Source organism: Stegostoma tigrinum, chromosome 2 (genome assembly GCF_030684315.1).
Source record: "Stegostoma tigrinum isolate sSteTig4 chromosome 2, sSteTig4.hap1, whole genome shotgun sequence".
Lineage (NCBI taxonomy): Eukaryota > Metazoa > Chordata > Chondrichthyes > Orectolobiformes > Stegostomatidae > Stegostoma > Stegostoma tigrinum.
Window position 1 is genome coordinate 91,729,259 of NC_081355.1, and position 17,239 is coordinate 91,746,497.

Below are 17,239 nucleotides of genomic sequence, written 5' to 3' on the forward strand. Positions count from 1 at the left end.
CTAACCTCATCCCACCTCCTTGACCTGTCCGTCTTCCCTGGACTGACCTATCCCCTCCCTACCTCCCCACCTACACCCTCTCCACCTATCTTCTTTACTCTCCATCTTCGGTCCGCCTCCCCCTCTCTCCCTATTTATTCCAGTTCCCTCCCCCCATCCCCCTCTCTGATGAAGGGTCTAGGCCCGAAACGTCAGCTTTTGTGCTCCTGAGATGCTGTTTGGCCTGCTGTGTTCATCCAGCCTCACATTTTATTATCTTGGAATCTCCAGCATCTGCAGTTCCCATTATCTCTCCACAAATAATGTCAGGTTAAAGAGCTTTCTTGGGCCTTAAAATGTGTCCTTCACTTTATAACAGCTCACTATGCTTTCCTGAGTTCTTTGAAGAGCTATCCATTTTGTCTCATGCCCATGCTACATTTCCAAAATCATGCACAGTTTTTCTTTGTCAAGTGTTTATGTTATTCCCTTTACTTTCAGGCAGTAAATTTCACATTATAACCACTTGGGACAACAAAAAACAAAACTCATCTCACGTCTGCTTCTGTTGCCAACAAAATTAAATCTTTGTTCTATAGTTACCGACAGATTTCTCCTTCTGACTTGTCAGTAGCACCCACCCTGAACTGCCAGGAAGAATTTTGGAATCTTGCTTTATCCATGATTACAAATCTCACCCAAAGGAAAAGGAATCTGGGTGAGGTACAAAAGGAGCTACTGATTCAACGTCACCTGTTTTTCAGCCAGTGATAAGAACTAACATTAGTCCCGTTGGGTGTGGGGGCAGGAAATGAAGCACAAATGATTCAGAGAGAAATGATTCACATTTTGCATTCAAATTCCGTATTTTTAATCATGTTGATATGCTGATAATCTTATACATAAGTGTTATAAAAATAAAATTAACATTCATGCCAAAAACCTTTGACAATCATGACAAAAATTGGGGAATTTAAAGAATGATTGCCCAGTATGTTAGACATAGTAAAAGGAGATTTTCACAATCAACGCTATTCTAAAATTCAGTTATGCATTAACAATACTACGTCAAATTGAAATTTGTGTTAGTTTAGCTTACTCCAAACAAATTGTGAACTTTGTGCAGATGCTTTTGTTGAGAAAGATGACTTAGAGGGCATATTGGAACAAGTAGTATAGTGAGTACATAATTTGGGGAGGTTGAAGGCAATGTGAGAATTTGATGCAACAGGTAAGAGGCACTTTTTGCTTGCTTCCTTTGGCCAGTAGTTTGTAAGGTTTTTATCACCAAGAGAGTGACATCACAGTTAAACCATGTTCACTGGATGGTGATAGCTACAAATTCATTTTTTATTCATTAATGGGATGTGAGTGTCACTGGCTAGGCAGCATTTATTACCCATCCCTAATTGCCCAGAGGGCAGCTAAGAGTCAACCACATTGCTGTGGGTCTGAAGTCACATGTAGGGCAGACTAGGTAAGGATGGCAGTTTCTTCCCCTAAAGGACATTAGTGAACCAGATGCATTTTTCTGACAATTGAAAATGGATTCACGGTCATCATTAGACAAATTCCACCATATGACCCGGCGGGTTTCCAAAATGGGTCCTTAAATATATATTACAGGTTATTTTCAGATTGAAGATTAATAGGGCAAATATTTATAAATCAGTGTGAAATTTTAAAAACAAAATTAAGAACTGAATAATGAAAAGAGAGAGTCTTGGCCAGGCAATGTGTTGTTACTGCATGATGCGGACCCCTTTGTGGTTCACAGTGACAACATCTACACAAGTGTTGGCTGCTTGAGGAACTCCAGCTCAGTGGTCAGGGACAGAAGGGTGTGACAATGAGCAAAGCAGGAAGATGGATTCAGGGGGTAATGCTGAAAGAGCCTCAGCCCTTGAGCTTGTCTAACAGGTTTACGATTCTTTCTCCATGTATAAATGAGATTGGGGACTGTAGTAAGGATGAGTAAACTGAACATAGCGCCGTGTTACGGGGAGCCATCTAAGAGAGGGGAGAAAAGAGAAATGTAGTTATAATCAGGGATAGTGTGTCAGGGAATAGACACTCTTTTCTGTGGCTAGGATCAATAATCCTGAAGACTGTGTTGCCTGCCTGTTATCTGGTTCAGGATATCTCATCGGGGCTAGAGAAGAAGTTGGAGTGGGAGGAGAAAGATCCAGTTGTCATAGTTCACCTAGAGGCCCACAATATAGATAGAAAGAGGAAAGAGGTTCTGCCGAGAGAATGTAAACAGCTTGGGGCAAAATTAAAAAAGCAGAACCAAAAAGGTGATAATCTCTGGGTTACTGCCTGATCCTCAAGCAAATTGGCACAGAGTCAAAGACTGGTATCAGACAAACAGGTTGAATTCAGTTGACCTAGGCACCAGTACTGGGGAAGGAGGGAGCTGTTCCAATGGGACAGGCTGCATCTGAATCATGCTGAGACCACAGTCCTGGCAAATAGCATAACTGGACTGTGGATAGGGTCTTAAACTAAATAGTTAGGGGGTGGTTCAGTTGCATGGAAAATTATGGGAGAAATTTAAAGGGGGAGGGCTCATTGGGGGTTAAGGTTTCCAGAACATGTAACAGGGCAGGGATTATGGATAGCATCAGGAATCTAACTTCAGGCACAGCAGATAAGGGGATAACTATGAGAAAGTGGGAGGTAAATGCAGGACTGAGGGAGTTGTATTTAAATGCAGACAGTATACACAACAAGGTAAATAAGCTTGTACTGAAGATTGAAATTGAGCTTGTAGGTTGTGGGTATCACAGAGACATGACAGCAAGGGGAACCAGGGCTAGGAACTAAATATCTGAAGATACATAACCTACCGAAAGGACAGGCAGACGGGCAGAGGGGCCCGGTTTGCTTGTTAGCAAGAAACAAAATAAAATTGATAGCAAGAAGGTGATATGGATTCAGAAGGTGTAAAGTCTGTGTGGGTAGAGTTGAGGAACTGAAAAGGAAAAAGGGCCCTGATGGGAGTTCTGTACAGGCCTCCTATCAGTAGTCAGGAAGAAGGGAAGAAAGGAAATCAGGAGATTGAAATGGCATGTAAGAATGGCACCTTTACAATAATCATGGGGGACTTCAACATGTGGGTGGACTAGAAAAATCAGGATGGGAGCTGATCTCAACAAGAGGAATTCATGGCATGCCTACAAGATTTTTTTGGAGCAGCTTGTGGTACAGTCCACCAGGGATTTAGTGATGTGTAACGAGCAGAGCCTGACAACCCTGGCTGTGGAGGGAATTCAGGGACAGCACATTAGCAAAAGAAAAAGCATACAATGTGGCGAAGATCAGTGGGGAGACAAAGGACTGAGATGCCTTTAAAAACCAGTAGACAATTACTAAAAAATCAATAAGGGAGACAAGAAGAAATATGAGAATGATCTAGTTAGTAATATGAAAGAAGATTGCAAGAGTTTGTTTGAGATGTCTAAAGGGTAAGAGTGAGGAAACAGTGGACATTGGACCGCTAGAAAGTGAGGCTGGAGAAGCAGTAATTGGGAACAAAAGAATAGGGGAGGAAATAAAGAGGTATTTCACAATTGTAGACACCAGCAACATAAGGGGGCCAGGGTGAGTGTAGTGGCCATACTAAGGAGAAAGTACTGGAGGAGCTGAAAGGTCTGATGGTGAATAAATCACCCGGACCAGCTGTACTATACCCCAGAGTTCTGGTGGAAATAGTTCAGGTGATTGTGGAGGTATTGGCGGTGATCTTTCAGGAATCACTGGAGTCAGGGATAGCCCCAGAGGATTGGATAATGGTTAATGGCAACAACCCTGCTTAAGAAGAGGGAAGCAAGGGACAGAAAACTATGGGGCAGTTAGCCTGACCTCGGTTGTTGATAAGGTTTCAGAATCTGTTATCAAGAATGAGATTGCACGGTAAAATAGGGCAGAGTCAGTACGGCTTTGTCAAGGGGTGATCGTGCCTGATAATTCCCCTCAACAATAAGTATACCGTTTTGGATACTGTTGGGGGGGACGACTTACCAGGGGAAAGCAGTGGGGCACAGGTCTCTGGCACAGAGTCTGTCCCTGCTGCTCAGAAGGGAAGGGGGAAGCGGAGCACAGCAGTAGTCATTGGGGACTCCATAGTTAGGGGGACAGATAGGAGGTTCTGTGGGGACGAGAGAGACTCACGGTTGGTGTGTTGCCTCCCAGGTGCCAGGGTGCGTGATGATTCTGACCATGTTTTTGGTTTCCTTAAGGGGGAGGGGGAGCAGCCCCAAGTCGTGGTCCACATTGGCACCAATGACATAGGTAGGAAGAGAGATGGGGATTTAAGGCAGAAATTCAGGGAGCTAGGATGGAAGCTGAGAGCTTGGACGAACAGAGTTGTTGTCTCTGGTTTGTTGCTTGTGCCACGTGCTAGTGAGGCGAGGAATAGGGAGAGAGAGGAGTTGAACACGTGGCTACAGGGATGGTACAGGAGGCAGGGTTTTGAATATTTGGATAATTAGGGCTCTTTCTGGGGTAGGTGGGACCTCTACAAGCAAGATAGTCTTCACCTGAACCAGAGGGGTACCGATATCCTGGGGGGGAATTTGCTAAGGCTATTTGGGTGGGTTTAAACTAATTCAGCAGGGGGATGGGAACCAAAATTGTAGTTCGAGTACAGAAAAGGTTGAGAGTAGGGTGGTCCGAAATAAAGTTTCAGGGACACAAGATGGCACTGGCAAGCAAGAAGTTGGTTTGAAGTGTGTCTACTTCAATGCCAGGAGCGTCCGGAATAAGGTGGGTGATCTTGCAGCATGGGTTAGTACCTGGGACTTTGATGTTGTGGCCATTTCGGAGACATGGATAGAGCAGGGACAGGAATGGTTGTTGCAGGTTCCAGGATTTAGATATTTCAGTAAGAACCGAGAAGATGGTAAAAGAGAGGGAGGTGTGGCATTGTTGGTCAAGGACAGTATTACAGTTGCAGAAAGGATGTTTGGGGACTCGTCAACTGTGGTAGTATGGGCTGAGGTTAGAAACAGCAAAGGAGAGGTCACCCTGTTGGGAGTTTTCTATAGGCCTCCGAATAGTTCCAGAGATGTAGAGGAAAGGATAGCAACGATGATTCTCGATAGGAGTGAGAGAGACAGGGTAGTTGTCATGGGGGACTTCAACTTTCCAAATATTGACGGGGCACACTATAGTTCGAGTACTATAGATGGGTCAATTTTTGTCCAGTGTGTGCAGGATGGCTTCCTGACACAGTATGTAGATAGGCCAACAAGGGGCGAAGCCACATTAGATTTGGTACTGGGTAATGGGCCCGGCCAGGTGTTAGATTTGGAAGTGGGTGAGCACTTTGGTGATAGTGATCACAATTCTGTTATGTTTACTTTAGTGATGGAAAGGGATAGGTGTATACCATTGGGCAAGAGTTATAGCTGGGGGAAAGGCAATTACGATGAGATGAGGCAAGATTTAGGGAGCATAGGATGGGGAAGGAAACTGCAGGGGATGGGCACATTAGAAATGTGGAGCTTATTCAAGGAAAAGCTCCTGTGTGTCCGAGATAAGTATGTACCTGTCAGGCAGGGAGAAAGCTGTAGAGTGTGGGAGCTGTGGTTTACGAAAGAGGTGGGATCTCTGGTCAAGAGGAAGAAGGCGGCTTATGTTGGGATGAGATGTGAAGGCTCAGTTAGGGCGCTTGAGGGCTACGAGGTAGCGAGGAAAGACCTAAAGAGAGAGCTCAGAAGAGCCAGGAGGAGACATGACAAGTTGTTGGCGGATAAGATCAGGGTAAACCCTAAGGCTTTCTATAGGTATTTAAGGAATAAAAGAATGACGAAAATAAGATTAGGCCCAATCAAGGATAGGAGTGGTAAGTTGTGTGTGGAGTCAGATGAGATAGGGGAAGCGCTAAATGAATATTTTTCAACAGTATTCACTCGAGAAAACAACACTGTTGTCGAGGAGAGTACTGAGATACAGGCTACTAGACTAGGTGGGATTGAGGTTCACAAGGAAGAGGTATTAGAAATCCTACAGAGGGTGAAGATAGATAAGTCCCCTGGGTCGGATGGGATTTATCCTCGGATCCTCTGGGAAGTCAGGGAGAAGATTGCCGAGCCTTTGGCATTGATCTTTAACTCATCTTTGTCTACAGGAATAGTGCCAGATGACTGGAGGATAGCAAATGTGGTTCCCCTGTTCAAGAAGAGGAGTAGAGACAACCCTGTTAATTATAGACCAGTGAGCCTTACCTCAGTTGTTGGTAAAATGTTGGAAAAGGTTATAAGGGATAGGATTTATCGTGATCTAGAAAAGAATAAATTGATTAGGGAAAGTCAGTTGAGTTTTGTGAAGGGAAGGTCGTGCCTCACAAACCTTATTGAGTTCTTTGAGAAGGTGACCAAACAGGTAGATGAGAGTAAACCGGTTGATGTGGTGTATATGGATTTCAGCAAGGCGTTCGATAAGGTTCCCCACAATAGGCTATTGTACAAAATGCAGGGGAATGGAATTGTGGGAGATGTAGCAGTTTGGATCGGAAATTGGCTTGCTGAAAGAAGACAGAGGGTGGTAGTTGATGGGAAATATTCATCCTGGAGACCAGTTACTAGTGGTGTACCGTAAGGATCGGTGTTGGGTCCACTGCTGTTTGTCATTTTTATAAATGACCTGGATGAGGGCGTAGAAGGATGGGTTAGTAAATTTGCAGACGACACTAAGGTCGGTGGAGTTGTGGATAGTGACGAAGGATGCTGTAGGTTGCAGAGAGACATAGATAAGCTGCAGAGCTGGGCTGAGAGGTGGCAACTGGAGTCTAATGCAGACAAGTGTGAGGTGATGCACTTTGGTAGGGGTAACCAGAAGGCAAAGTACTGGGCTAATGGTAAGATTCTTAGTCGTGTAGATGAGCAGAGAGATCTCGGTGTCCATGTACACAGATCCTTGAAAGTTGCCACCCAGGTTGACAGGGCTGTTAAGAAGGCATACAGTGTTTTAGCTTTTATTAATAGAGGGATCGAGTTCCGGAACCAAGAGGTTATGGTGAAGCTGTTCAAAACTCTGGTGCGGCCGCACTTGGAGTATTGTGTACAGTTCTGGTCACCGCGTTATAAGAAGGATGTGGAAGCTTTGGAAAGGGTGCAGAGGAGAATTACTAGGATGTTGCCTGGTATGGAGGGAAGGTCTTACGAGGAAAGGCTGAGGGACTTGAGGCTGTTTTCATTAGAGAGAAGAAGGTTGAGAGGTGACTTAATTGAGACATATAAAATAATCAGAGGGTTAGATAGGGTGGGAAGGGAGAGCCTTTTTCCTAGGATGGTGACGGTGACCACGAGGGGGCGTAGCTTTAAATTGAGGGGTGAAAGATATAGGACAGATGTCAGAGGTAGTTTCTTTACTCAGAGAGTTGTAAGGGATTGGAACGCTTTGTCTGCAATGGTAGTAGATTTGCCAACTTTGGGTACATTTAAGTCGTCATTGGATAAGCATATGGACGTACATGGAATAGTGTAGGTTGGATGGGCTTGAGATCGGTATGACAGGTTGGCACAACATCGAGGGCCAAAGGGCCTGTACTGCACTGTAATGTTCTATGTAAAACTATGTAAATTCTTTGAGTAGGTAATGAGCATGTTAGACAGAGGAGAACCAATGGACGTGTTCTTTTTGGATTTCCAAAAGGTCTTTGACAAAGTACTGCACAGGAGACTGCTAGATAAGATATAAGACCATGGTATTAGAGGCAAGGTACTAGTATGTATAGAGGATTAGCTGGCTGGCAAAAGGCAGATAGTAGGGAGAAAGGGGTCTTTTTCAGGATGGCAGCTGGTAACTAATGGTGTTACGCTGGGGTCAGTGTTGGGAAGTTATAACATTTATGTTATACATTAACAAACTGGACAAGAGAACTGAGGGCATTGTTGCTAAGTTTGCAGATAACACAAAAATAGATGGAGGGACAGGTAATGTTGAGGAAGCAGGGAGGCCACAGAAACATTTGGATGTGCTATGGGGAGTGGGTAATGAAGACATCCATGGAATACAATGCAATAAAGTGTGAGATTACGCACTTTGATAGGAAGAATAGAGGTGTAGACTATTTTCTAAATGGACAAAGCCTTCGGAAATCTAAAGCACAAAAAGACTTGGGAATCCGAGTTCATGATTCCCATAAGGTTAACATGCAGGTTCAGTTGGCAGTTACGCAGATAAATGCAATGTTGGCATTAATTTCAAGAAGGCTTGAATATAAGACTAGAGATGTGCTGTTGAGGCTGTATAAGGCAATGGCCAGACCACATTTGTAATACTGTGAGGAGTTTTGGGTGCTGTACCCAAAGGAAAGATGTGCTGGTGTTGAAAAGGGTCCAGAGGAAGTTGACAAGCATGAGGAACATTTGAGGACTCTCAGTCTACACTCAATGAATTTTAAAAGGATGAGGGCAGATCTGATTGAGACATACAGAATACAGAGGGACCTGAAGAGAGTGGACAAGGAGAAGATTTTTCCATTCGTAGGACAGACTGGACCTTGAGGTCATAGCTTTAGACAGAGGAGATGTCTGTTCAGAATTTAGGAATTTCTTCATCCAGAGAGTGGTTAATCTGTGGAACTTTTTGTCGCAGAGGAATGTGGAGGCCAAGTCATTGAGTATATTTATGATAGAAATAGATAGGTCCATTGTTGGCAAGGGGATCAAGGGCTATGGAGTAAAGGCAAGAGAATGGGGTTGAGAAACATATCAGCCATGGCCGAATGGCAAAGTAAACTTCATGGGATGAATATCATAATTCTGTTCATATATCTTACGGTCTTATCATAGAAAATAATCCCTATAGTGCAGAAAGAGGTCATTTGGCCCAGTGAGACTGTACTAACCCTCACCAGATCTTTCCACCCAGTCAGCCCCCACATTTCCCAAAGCTAATCCAGCTAGCCTCCATATCCCTCAGCATTATTGACAATTTAGCATGGCCAATCCACCTAACCTGCACATCTTTGAACTGTGGAAGGAAATCAGAGCACCTGGCCGGGCAGGAACCTATGTAGATACATGCAGAAAGTACAAACTCCACACAGACAATGAGCCAAAGTTGGAACTGAACCCAGGCCCCTGGTGCTGTAAGGCAGCAGTGCTGACCACTGAGCCACTAGGTTGCCCTTAGGTGAAACTTCGTCTGAACCTTTAGTCAATCCATACCGAGACAATGAGTGTTGTCAGGCCATTAAATGGGAAATGATACAAAATTATACATCTTCACATGCATTTTCCAATCAAGGTCAGGACATCAATGGTAAGATTCTGCGTTCAATTTTGTACCTTGGCATGGAGCTGAGGGTCAGTAGCAGCATCTTCAGTATTGCTGAGGTCAGATTAATCAAGCAAAATCAATTTTAACAAAGTTAAAACTATTTAAAAACTACTGGTCTAAATTTAGGGCACAGACTCAAGGTGAAGGGACAAATCTGTTGAATTGAGTTGACGAGGAATTTCTTCAGCTAAAGAGTGGTGAATCTGCGATCTCATCGCCACAGAGAGCTATGGAGATTAGGTCATTAAGTGCATTTTAGGCAAAGGTAGGTTCTTAATTTGTAAAGGGGTGAAAGGTTACAGAGAAAGGTGGGAGAATAGGCTTGAGAAACATGATCAACTGGCGAAACAGATCTGATGGACCAAATGGCCTTATTCTACTTCTATACCTTGTGGTCTTATGGTTTTGATACAAAGCTAGCAAAGAGACTCAACAAAGATTAGTGCACATTCATAAATTCTGGGTGAGGGTCAGGCAATTGTCATAATCTCTCTGACCAACAACTGTAGAAGATTTATATTATGTTTGCATATGTCAAAGAATCAGCTAATCACAATGATGTCTTGAGTGCTGGCTAAATAAAACCATTTAAATAATATCTTTAAGATGTTATGATTTTAACAGCAAGGGAGACGAATAAAAACAAAATCTTTGTGAATGTAACATGAATAATATACATGAAAAATCAATAGATATTAATTGATCTGTACAAATTCTTGAAACTAATTTGCTACTATATCAAAACTATCGTGCAGAATGATTAAGTATAAAGAACAACTGAAATAACTTAGCATTCAGATTCATTTGGACAATTCCTACTTCTAAGGATTTCATTCACAGTTAGAAACAATTGTATTTTCATTTTTAAGTCAGGAAATAGTGCAGTACCAATAGATTTTCAAACCAATAAACTGGAATTAACATAGGCTTTACTTTGGAGAACTATAAGTGAACATGAATTCATAACGTTGTCCAAGTTACTGAAGCATTTTTCAGAAACAATCATTTATTCTTGCCTATGGAAGTTGCAGAGAATGTCATTGGCCAGCAGGAGGAGTAGAAGTTATTTTCTCTCTTCTGACATAGACCTGAGATCCGACAGTCAGTGTTGCACAATCCGCTATGTTTGCTGGTAGCTGATGAAACAGGTACGCCCCAAAGGTCATCTGAGAAAAATATGAAATCAGTTAAAAGGCAATAGATTATTTTTTGACAGGCTAACTAGGCTAGGTAAGAAAAAAATAGCTTTAGGAATTTTTGTAACAAGGCAACATTTGAAACTGATGATACTGACTTCAAAAGCATTGTTCCAGGTACAAGAAATAACACAAATTTATCTTTTACTCATCAAAATTCATGTTTTTCTATTATATTTGTTTAGGAAAATAAGAATACATGGAAGAAAAATAAATTCTTCATCTATGAAACTAATTACTTTAATCTGTCAATGTACAAAAAAACTCGGCTATTGTTTCAGAGAGAATGGGAACTGCAGATGCTGGAGAATCCAAGATAATAAAGTGTGGAGCTGGATGAACACAGCAGGCCCAGCAGCATCTCAGGAGCACAAAAGCTGACGTTTCGGGCCTAGACCCTTCATCAGAGCTGCTATTGTTTCAACCCCTTTTAGACAAGCCAAAGAAATCTGATGTGAAAATATTCCTCAGTACTCAAAGACAAACAAGCATTACTCTAGTCTATCTTGTCAACATTTTTAATATGCCTGAATGACCTCAAAGATAATGCCCAGCCCAAAAATAAAAAGAACATGCTGTTATAATAGATTTCTCATGGCCATCAGACATCAGAAAAAAAATTACAGCCAATTAAGTGCTTTTAGTTCAGTCACTGCTGTAATTTAGAAAATGCAAGAGCCAATTTCAATAGTGCAAACTCGGTCAAACTAGAAAGCAATGATGAGCAGATAATGTTTTTGTAATTGTGGTCGATGGACAAATATTGGCCAAGAAATCAGGGATAACTCCCTTGCACTTCTTCAGAACAATGCCATGGGATATTTTACATCGACCGAAGCAGGCTGTTAGCAGTAGAGTGTCAACCTATGTTTTTGTGTTAAAGCCTTGGACTAGGTCTTGAACCCAAAATGTTTTGGTTCAGAGACTTAAATTAACACAATTTAAAATTATTAGTAAAACTTGCCTAATTATACAAAAGGAGCAAGGAAACTCACCAGCAGCCAGTGCATATTAATAAATTGTGAATGAGGTTCAAGCACAGTTGACACTGAATGGAGAATAATAAACTGCGATAGTAAGATAGTTCAGGCGACCCACAATTTAAATCTTAGTTTATAGACAAGACTGCATTATTTCATAGCCATGTCTTTTGCTGGTGCCTAGCATACCAGTTTGATCCTACTGCTAAAGCCAATCTTGTGTGCATATCTCTGCAGTTTTCAGTTTCCAAATAATGAAAATATTGAAGTATTCAATATAAATAAAATGTGTTTTGTGTAAAAGTAACTAAATATGAAATGCCTACTTTTTTAAAACTGCCTGACTGTTTTCAGTTTGGAAGGCTTCTGGTCACATTTGCAGGATAAAAATTTGAAGGCCCAAAGCTGGACCTGAGTTATTCCAAGCTCCACACTTTAGAGAAACACATTTTAATAATATATTCATTTGATATTTGAGGAAAATTTTATCATCCTAGGTTCTTTGATACATTGTACATTTTCTTTTCCTTCTATCAATTTTTCTATTGTTCTGTTCACTCCCTTTAAGTTGAAACATTGTTTTAATAGTCCAAGAATTAAAATTCATGTGATGATCATATGAATACAGAACTATTAAGTCTAAGAATTTATTCCCTTTTCTCTCCTGTATAGTGAAAGATTAAGATGCAACCAATGCAAAGTTTTCAAAATCAAGTGAAAACTGCAAAAAGGAGCCAATTAAGTCACACAAACTGCAACATGAAAGCAAAGCATGCCCATTGATTTGCAGGGGATTTGAACATTACTGATCGAGAATAAGCATTTTGCTCCCTTGAAGGATTAACCGATAGGAGATACAGATTTAAAGGTAAAATGTAAAAAAAATCCTAAACCCAATCCACAATGAAGCTGCCCACTTTTAATTTTAAGAAGTGAAACTAACCAGCTCCCAGGAGGCAGGATCTTCATTTAAATGTTTGAAAATTTGTCAGCATAACATTCTTCTCTATTCATGCTTTCATGGTGGCTGATTGCATCTCCTAAGCCTCTAAATTCCTATCCACGAGGAGTCAAGAACTGCTATATGAAACAGGTAAATGTATTTTACTCACTCGTGGGACGTGGGTGTACTGACTGCCCATGAGATAGTGGCGGTGAGCTGCTTTCTTAAACCACTGAACTCAATGTGCTGTAAGCTGACCCAAAACCAGTAGCTTTTCCATTTTATTTTTGTGCCAGACGGGAATAAAACTTGTTGGAGGTTATCCATGTGCTCTTTAAATATTTGCCACTGCCTATCCACCGTCATCCCTTTAAGTAAAATCCTCCAATTTATCAAAGCTAGCTCAACCTCATACCATTGTAGGTCCTTTTATTTAGATTCAGGACCCCGGTCTCAGGATCTCCCCACTCAATATCTCAATCATATTATGGTCACAGTTGCCCAAGGGGCCTTGCACAACTTGATTGCCAATTATTCCTTTCTCATTACACTGTACCCATTCTGTTCTCGAGTTGGTTTTTCAGCATACCAATGCAGAATATCACACATGCCAGAAATTTGTCCTCCAAAGTGGTGCTACTGATTTTATTCAATCAATCTATATGCAGATTAAAGTTGCCCATAATTGCAACTGTATCTATCATTTGTGGCTTTAATTTCCTGTTTAATGCCTTGCCCAACATTACAACCTCTATATACAACCTCCAATAAAATCTTCTGCCTCTTGGTGTTTGTAATTTCTAACTATTTCAGATTCTAGTTCACCAGAGCAGATATTCTTCCTCACTATTGTGTAAATTTTTCTTTAAACAGCAATGTTACTTCAACCCCTTTTCCTTTTTATCTGGCCCTTATAAAAATTGAATATCCTTCAATATTCAGTTCTCATCCTGGCCCTCCTACAGCCATGTCCCTCTAATACCAATGATATCATACATGTTTCTATCTATTTGTACAACTCATTCATTTACTTTATTGCAAATCCTTGATGCATTGAGACACAAGCCTTAAGACTTGTCTTTTTAGGATTCCCAATCATGTTCACATTATTTTGTACTGTGGGCCTGTGTGATTCTTGCCTTTGACTTCTGTCAATCACTGTTATTTCCCATTCTGTCTTTTGCTTGCCCTATTTCCCTTTCTTTGTCTCCATGTGTAGGTTCCCAACTACCTACCATTTTAGTTTAAACCCTCCCCAACTGTATGAGCAAATGGTCCCACTAAAACATCAGTTCTGTCCTGCCTAATTGTAGTCCTTTTTCATTTGTTCATGGGACAAAGATGTCACTGGCTGCCAGCATTTATTGTGTGTTCCTAGTTGTCCTTGAGAAGATGGTATTGAGCTGCCTTCCACATGCTAAAGGTTGACCCTCAATGTACTGAGGGGACGAGTTCCAGGATTTTGATCCAGCAACAGTGAAGGAATGGTGATTTATTTCACTGACAGGATGGTGAGTGGCTTGGAGAGGAACTTGCAGGCGGTGGTAATCCCAAGTGTCTTCTGCTCATGCCCTTCTAAATGGAAGTGGTCATGGGTTTGGAAGGCACAGCTTAAAGATCTTTGGCAAATTTCTGTCATGCATCTTGTTGAGAGTACACGCTACTGCTACTAAGCGTCAGTGGTGCAAGGAGTGGATGCTTGTGAATGTGCTGCCAATCAGGTTAGCTGCTTTGTCGTGGATGGTGTCAAGCTTCCTGAGTATTGTTGGAGGTGCACCCATCTAGGCAAGTGGGGAATATTCCATCACATTCCTGACTTATGCCTTCTAGATGGTGGACAGATATTTTGGGAGTCAGGAGGTAGCTTACTTGCCACAGTATATCTGACTTCTGACCTGCTTTTGTAGCTGCTGTATTTATATGGTGAGTCCAATTGAGTTTATGATCAATGGTAAGCCCCAGGATGTTAATAGTGGAGGATTCAGAGATGGAGAAACAGCATTGAAAGTCAGGGAGTGGTGGCTAGATTGTCTCTTAATAGGGATGGTTATTACCTGCGTTTGAGTGGCATGAATGTTACTTGCCACTCGTCAGCTAAGTCTTAGTATTGTTCAGATTATGTTACATTTGAACATGGTCTACTTCAGTATGTGAGGAGTCGCGAATGGTGTTGAACATTGTGCAACCATCAGAGAACATCCCTCCTTCTGATCTTATGATGGAGGGTAGGTCATTGATGAAACAGCTGAAGGTGGTTGGTCCAGGAAACTACTCTGAAGAATGCCTGCAGAAATGTGCTGGAGTTGTAATGATTGACCTCCAACAATTACCTTCTTATGTGCCAGGTCTGACTCCAACCAGCAGAGAGTTTTCCCCCAATTCCAACTGATTCCAGTTTTGCAAAGATCCTTAATGCCACACACAATTGAATGCAACCTTGATGCCAAGAGTTGCCATTCTCACCTCACCTCTGGAATTCAGCACTTTCATCCATGTTTGAACTGAGGTTGTAATGAGGTCAGGAGCCGAGTGGCCCTTCTGGATCCCAAACTTGTCATAGATAATTGCTGAGCAGGTGCTGCTTGATCACACTTTTGATTACATCCTCCATCACTTTACTGATGATTGAAGGTAAATGATGGGGTGGTAATTGACTGAGTTGGATTTGTCCTGCTTTTTATGTACAGGACATACTTGGACAATTGTTGGTAGATGCCAGTGTTATAGCTTTACAGAACAGGTTGGCTAGGTGACCATCAATGCTGGAGCACAAGTCTCCAGTACTATTGCCGGAATATTGTCAGGGCACATAGCCTCTGGAGTATCCAGTGCTTCCTATTGTTCCTTGATTTTACATGGGGTGAATTGAATCAGCTGAAGGCTGATGTCTGTGATGCTTGGTACCACTGAAGGAAGCCAAGAGGAATCATCAACTTGACACTTCTAGCTAAAGGTTGCAATCGATGCTTCTGTCAATGAGGATGGGATATTTATAGAGCCTGTTGTCTCTTCCATTACCAAGAATAGGGATATTTATGCAGTGTCCTTCTCCACTGAATTATTTAATTGTCCACCACCTTTCATACCTGGATATTGAAGAACTGCAGAGCTTATATCTGATCCATTAGCTGTGTAATCACTTAGCTCTGTCCATTACTTGTACTTACGCTGTTTGGTTGCAAGTAGTCCTGCTGGTAACTTCACCAGTTTGACAGTCATTTTTAGGTATACCTGATGTTGCTCCTGGCATGCCCTCGTGCACTCTCCATTGAACCAGTGTTGTTCCCCTGGCAGTATGGTAGGAGTTAAGTGGGGGATATGCTAGGCCAAGAGGTTGCAGATTGTGCTGGAGTACAATTCTGCTGCTGTTGATGTCCCACAGTACCTCCTGAATGCCCAGTCTTGAATTGTTAGATTGTTTGAAGTCTGTCCCATTTAGCATGGTGATAGTGCCACACAACATGACAGAGAGTCTTCTCACTGGGAAGGCAGGACCTTGACTCCATGAGAACTGTGTGGTGATCACTCTTACTTATTCTATCATGGACAGACGCATCTGCAGCCGGTAAATTGGTGAGGATGAGGTCAAATATGTCTTTCCCTCTTACTTGTTCCCTCACCTTTAGGGTCCTTTAGGATCAGTAGTGCTGCTGCTGAACCACTCTTGGGGTCAACATTGAAATCCTCTACCCAGAATATATTTTACACTCTTTAATACAACAAACCACAACACAATTGTCAGTTCTACTTTTGTATTAAAAAGTGGGTACTGCAATTACCTTTCTGTTCCTGGATAAATGTAGAGTCTGCAGGGGTTCATTGCTTCTTTTTCCATTCAATTGGTTAATGCAAATCATTTGGCATCTGTTGCACAGACCCAGAATCTGCAAAATTTTATAGACATCATGACAGTGCATATTTTAGAACTGTAAGGACAAGTACATCAGGATATTATGTCATTTTGTAATCAGCTTTCAGCTGGGAACAAGAGTTCAAAATCAAGTGTATTTCAGTATTAGAAAACAGAAAATGTATCGGCATTAGACTTAGAAAAGTAATCAGTTTGTGGTTATGAATTTTGGGGTAACCAGTTGCAAAGAAATTAAAGAATCCTTACATAGCTCAATCATATAATTTTTATTCCTGAGATGTGATGTACAAAAGATTCCGAGATAACAAGGTGTAGACCTGGATGAACAAAGCAGGCCAAGCAGCATCAGAGGAGCAGGAAAGCTGATGTTTTGGGCATGGACCTTTCTTCAGAAATGGGGGAGGGGAAGAGGATTCTGAAATAAATAGGGAGAACGGGGGAGGCGGATAGAAGATGGATAGAGGAGAAGATAGGTGGGGAGGAGACAGACAGGTCAAAGAGACGGAGATGGAGCCAGTAAAGGTGAGTGCAGATGGTGAGGTAGGGAGGAGATAGGTCAGTCCAGGGAGGACGGGCAGGTCAAGGGGGTGGGTAGTAGTAGGAAGGAGGTGGGGTGGGGGTGGGGCTTGAGTTCAGAGGAGGGGACAGGTGGGAGGAAGGACAGGTTAGGGAGGCAGGGATAAGCTGGGTTGGTTTTGGGATGCGGTAGGTGGACGGGAGATTTTGAAGCTTGTGAAGTCCACATTGATACCATTGGGTTCCCAAGCAGAATATGGGATGCTGTTTCTGCAACTTTCGGGTGGCATCGTTGTGGCACTGCAGGTGGCCCAGGATGGACGTTTCATCTGAGGAATGGGAGGGGGTGTTGAAATGGTTCGCGACTGGGAGGTGCAGTTGTTTAGTGCGAACTGAGCATAGGTTTTCTGCAAAGCGGTCCCCAAGCCTTCGTTTGTTTCTCTGATGTAGAGGAGGTCACAAT

General features: G+C 42.2%; 1 protein-coding gene across 3 annotated transcripts in view; it reads right to left on the reverse strand.

Annotated features, from left to right (window-relative positions):
• Positions 1-715: 715 nt before the first annotated feature.
• Positions 716-17,239, reverse strand: part of mocos (molybdenum cofactor sulfurase) — a 261,380-nt gene continuing 244,856 nt past the window's right edge. For 2 of the 3 annotated variants that reach the window (XM_059655509.1, XM_059655524.1), the window contains 2 exons: positions 16,169-16,273; positions 717-10,436 (listed from right to left, as the gene is read on the reverse strand). In XM_059655509.1, the coding sequence (XP_059511492.1) occupies positions 10,308-10,436; positions 16,169-16,273 (234 nt within the window). In that variant the 3' untranslated portion in view covers positions 717-10,307. Of the gene's footprint in view, positions 10,437-16,168; positions 16,274-17,239 lie in introns of all 3 variants that reach the window. The other variant, XM_059655520.1, reaches the window with a different exon arrangement.